Source organism: Sapajus apella, unplaced genomic scaffold, assembly GCF_009761245.1.
Source record: "Sapajus apella isolate SASKATOON/1434 unplaced genomic scaffold, GSC_monkey_1.0 scaffold3, whole genome shotgun sequence".
NCBI classification, from domain to species: Eukaryota; Metazoa; Chordata; class Mammalia; order Primates; family Cebidae; genus Sapajus; species Sapajus apella.
In genome coordinates, this window is record NW_022436943.1 from 66542345 (window position 1) to 66547001 (window position 4657).

The 4657-nt window shown below is 58.0% G+C and overlaps 1 protein-coding gene across 1 annotated transcript in view; it reads left to right on the plus strand.

Moving 5' to 3' along the window:
* The first annotated feature begins 326 nt into the window (after positions 1 to 326).
* The window catches only part of SPATC1 (spermatogenesis and centriole associated 1), a 7274-nt gene continuing 2943 nt past the window's right edge, over positions 327 to 4657 (plus strand). Inside the window, exons 1-3 of the mRNA XM_032255923.1 lie at positions 327 to 834; positions 937 to 1476; positions 1574 to 1713. Of these exons, the coding sequence (XP_032111814.1) occupies positions 342 to 834; positions 937 to 1476; positions 1574 to 1713 (1173 nt within the window). The 5' untranslated portion in view covers positions 327 to 341. The remainder of the gene's footprint in view (positions 835 to 936; positions 1477 to 1573; positions 1714 to 4657) is intronic.

Here is a 4657-nt window from a genome sequence, read left to right on the forward strand (position 1 = left end):
CTGGGAGAACTGAACCAAAAATCAGGGCTGGAGATGAGGCCTTGGAGCCACTCCCAGGATCCTCTGACCAGGCACAGACTCCCCGCTGGAGGCAGAGGGGCCACCACCCTGGCCTGCCTAAGAAGTGAGGCTCAGCGAGGCCAGGTTGGACCAGTCAGCTCATTGGGGCCCGACCGGCACCATGGCCAGGCCCTACCTCAGTGGGAGAGCCTGCGCCCACCCTCCCCCTTGGCCTGGAGGGGCTCCCCTGGGGTCTCAGAGCTTTCTCTATGTCCCCAGGTGTCTTCCTGCCCCCGTCCCCAGCAGTGGCAAACGAACCAGTCCTGGAAGAAGTGGGGATCATGGCCTTGGCACCCCTGGCCGAGATGCTAACCAGCTCACAGCCCAGCGCCACGCCGGGCTCATTCATGAGCCCCCTGACAGGCCCCCTCAGCACGCTGCTGTCCGGCCCAGCACCCATGTCACAGAGCAGCCCCCTCACCGGCTTCCTGACCAGTCCTGTGGCGGGGCCCCACCTGGGTACCATGGCCAGCTCCCTAGGCCTGCCCTCCACTGGCCCCCTGACTCCCAGCAGCCCCCTTGCAGGCCCTGTGGCCATGTCCCAGAGCAGCCCCCTGATAGCCCCTGTGACGGGCACAGTGGCTGTTTCTCTGAGCAGCCCCCTGCTCAGCTCCACTGCTGCCCCACTAGGGGTCTCTCAGAACCTGCTGGCCAACCCCATGAGCAACCTGGTCCTGCCAGAGGCCGCAAGGCTTCGGCTGGCTGAGCCGCCCCGCGGAGGCCCCCCTGGGCCCCACTCCCCAGCTTGCGTGGTGCCTGCTGCCAGCACCAAAGGTAACAGGGTGGTGGGTGGCGGGTGGCGGGTGGTGGGAGGGCTATGCCCCCCACCTCACTCTAATCCCCCTCCTTTCATTTCTGGCCCCTCCACATCACTAGTCCCTCTCTCCACCGAGGCCCCCCGGTCAGCCCAGGACCCAGAGCCTCTCAGCATGCCGTTTGCAGGGGCACCCCTCCAGGCCTCCACCCCCATCGGAGCCATGGGCACACCTGCTCCCTCGACGGCCTTCCCCTCCAACACTTCGGATGCACGGGCCCAGCCCGGTGCCGCCCAGGAACAAATGGTCCCTGCGTCCATCCCCACCTCCCCCACCACCTCCCCCACGGTCACTGTCCTTGCCTCTGCCCCCGCCCTCGCCCCCCAGGTCGCCACCAGCTACACCCCCTCAAGCACCACCCACATGGCCCAGGGTGCCCCCCATTCCCCCTCCCGAATGCATCATTCCCCCACCCGGAACCTGCCTGCCCCCCACTCTCCTCCACACAACGCCCACTCCCCACCTCGCACCTCATCCTCCCCGGCTTCAGTCAATGACTCTCGGGGTCCACGCACCACGGAGCCGTCGAGGAAGAGCATGATGGAGGTGGAGCGGAAGCTGGCCCACCGCAAGACGAGCAAGTTCCCCGAGAGCCCCCGAGGTCAGTGACACTGCGGGCTCTGCATGGGTGGGGCTGGGCTGCTGACCCCCGCCCCTCTCAGCCCCTCCCCTGGGCTGACCAGACCCTGTGTCCCCAGAGCCAAAGAAGCTGGCCTGGGAGCGGCTGGTGGGTGAGATCGCCTTCCAGCTGGACCGCAGGATCCTGTCCAGCATCTTCCCAGAGCGCGTGCGACTCTATGGCTTCACCGTCTCCAACATCCCAGAGAAGATCATCCAGGTGTGTGGCCAGGAGGCCTGCAGGGATGGGGGCAGGCTGGCCCGTGAGGCGTGTGGGGACCCTGCACTCCGGCCAGGACAAACGTGCCAGGACCTGAGGAGGCCCTGGGACGGAAGACGCAGACTGCTGAGTGCCAGCAGCCGGCAGGTATTGTGGCATATGGCAGTGGGAGCCCACGGTCTCCTTGGAGGAAGGGAAGGTGGGGGCCTTCAGCACGGTCAGGCAGCTCTCCCCCTTTGCCATCAGGATGGCCGCCTCTGTGGACACATGGGGAGGATGACACTTGGCCAACGTGCTGGAGTGCGCCTCTGTGCCACGCGAGTGACAGGCTGTGGAAGGCACGGGGAAGCTGGGTTGGGCCCTGCGACTGCCGGGCGGGGAGGGTGGCTGCATCTCTACTTACTCACCGCTTGGGCTCTCTTGAGAAAAAGCCCCACTGCGTTCCCGGCCACTTTTTCTCTCCAGCGGTGTTTATCTGTGGGTTGCTGGCCTGTGTCTGCCTGAGCAGGGGCTACGGTGAGCTCCGTGGGTCCAGGTTTGAGCTCTGCCTCTAGTCAAAGCATCCTTTGGTTAGTTTTCGTTTGTTTGTTTTTTGAGACGGAGTCTCGCTCTGTCACCTGCTCAGGCTGGAGTGCATTGGCGCAATCTCAGCTCACTGCAACCTCCACCAGTCAGTTCGAGATTCTGCTGCTTCAGCCTCTCAAGTAGCTGGGATTACGGGCACGCACCACCACGCCTGGCTAACTTTTGTACTTTTTTGTAGAGATGGGGGTTTCCCCGTGTTGGTCAGGCTGATCTCAAACTCCTGACATCAAGTGATCCACCTGCCTCGGCCTCCCAAAGTGCTGGGATTACAGGCGTGAGCCACCATGTCCGGCCTGGTTAGGTTTTTAACGTAATCAAAACTGTCAGTCTTTTTCTTCATTGTTTGTATTTTTCATGTCTTGTTTGAGAACTCCTTCCCTATCAGAAAGTCCAGAAACTATTCTATATTTTCCATATTTTAAATAATTTTATATATATATATATATTTTGAGATAGCCCAGGCTGGAGTGCAATGGCACAGTCCTAGCTCACTGCAGCCTTGAACTCCTGGGGCTTCAAGGGATCCTCCCGCCTCAGCCTCCTGAGTAGCTGGGACCATAGGTACACACCACCACGTTCAGCCTTTTTGTTTGTTTGTTTGAGACAGAGTTTTGCTCCTGTTGCCCAGGTTGGAGTGTAATGGTGTGATCTCGGCTCACTGCAACCTTACCTCCCGGGTTCAAGCGATTCTCCTGCCTCAGCCTCCCGAGTAGCTGGGATTACAGGCATGCACCACCATGCCCGGCTAATACTGTATTATTAGTAGAGATGGGGTTTCTCCATGTTGGCCAGGCTGGTCTCAAACTCCCAACCTCAGGTGATCTGCCTGCCTTGGCCTCCCAAAAAGTGCTGGGATTACAGGCGTGAACCATTGCACCCAGCCTAATTTTTTTTTTAAGAGACAGGGTCTCGCTATGTTGCCCAGGCTGGTCTCAAACTCCTGACCTCAAGCAATCCTCCCACCTCAGCCTCCCGAAGTGTTAGGATTACAGGTGTGAGCCAATGCACCCAGCCAGTTATGACTTTTAAGCCCAACTAAAAATGTCCTAGTGCTCATGCCTGTCACCTCTTCGGCTCTATAGGAGATGTTCCAAGCTCCATGCCTCTTGGCATCCTAGTCCTAGAAGACCCTGAGTGCACCTACATCAGTACAAGGGTGGACACAGGGTCTCACTATGCTGCCCAGGCTGGTCTCAAATTCCTGGCCTCAAGTGATCCTCCCACCTCAGCCTCCCGCAGTGCTGGGATTACAGGTGTGAGCCACTGTGCCCAGCCTGCTTTTTATTTTTCTTTGTTGAGCACCTGTGGTCATTTTATTTCATTTTTTTTTCTCTTTTATCTTTTTAAAAAAATACATTTGGGGCTATGCAGTTTCCTCTAATCAGGGAGATATTCAAAATATTTAGTAACTGCTACAACAGAAACAGCAGCCAGTTACAGTGGATCCTGGCCTGGGGAGCGCAAGCAGGGCGGGCTGCCAGCAGGGCTGTGTTGTTCACCAGCTGGCTGGTGAGTGCCGCTGTGACCGCCCTGCAGCCACGGTGTGCAGGCACCTACCAAATCTCCGGCCTCCCTCGGAGCCGCACTGAGGCTCCCCACCACAGACTGTCACGGGTGGGCACAAAACACTGTTCAAAACAGCATCGGATTTCCTCTCTAACCCTCAAGTCAATTAGGATTCATTCTCAGTTTCTATCATTAAGGAGAGTCAACCGAAAAAGAAATTCAGAGAGATAGAATCAGTGAGCTGATTTGGGAATCACAGAGAGCTACGGTCTGGAATCTGCGTGCTAGGCTGGATCACAGGCATATCCAGGGGGTCTGGGGAAAAGGAAAGCTTTTAAAGACAGAGGCATCCATGTAAGCTGCCTTGAAGCCAAGTTCAGAGGTCACAGACGCTCACTGCAGTGGCCTTGCTCGTTGAAGGCCACTGCCAGGTGAGTGGCCTTGAGCAAGCAGTGTCTTGGAATCCTGCAGTCTCGAGGAAGTACAGGCCTGCGTGTAAGAGGACTTCTTCACGGCCTTTCTCTACTGCAATTTTTTTTTTTTTTTTTTTTTTTTTTTTTTGAGACAGAGTCTCGCTCTGTCACCAGGCGCCAGGCTGCAGTGCAGTGGCACAATCTCGGCTCACTGCAACCCCCGCCTCCCGGGTTCAAGCAATTCTCCTGCCTCAGCCTCCAGAGTAGCTGGGACTACAGGCATGCGCCTCCACTCCTGGCTAATTTTTGTATTTTTAAGTAGAGACGGGGTTTCACCATGTTGGCCAGGATGGTCTCAATCTCCTGACCTCGTGGTCCGCCCACCTCAGCCTCCCAAAGTGCTGGGATTACAGGCGTGAGCCACCGCGCCCGGCCCGCTG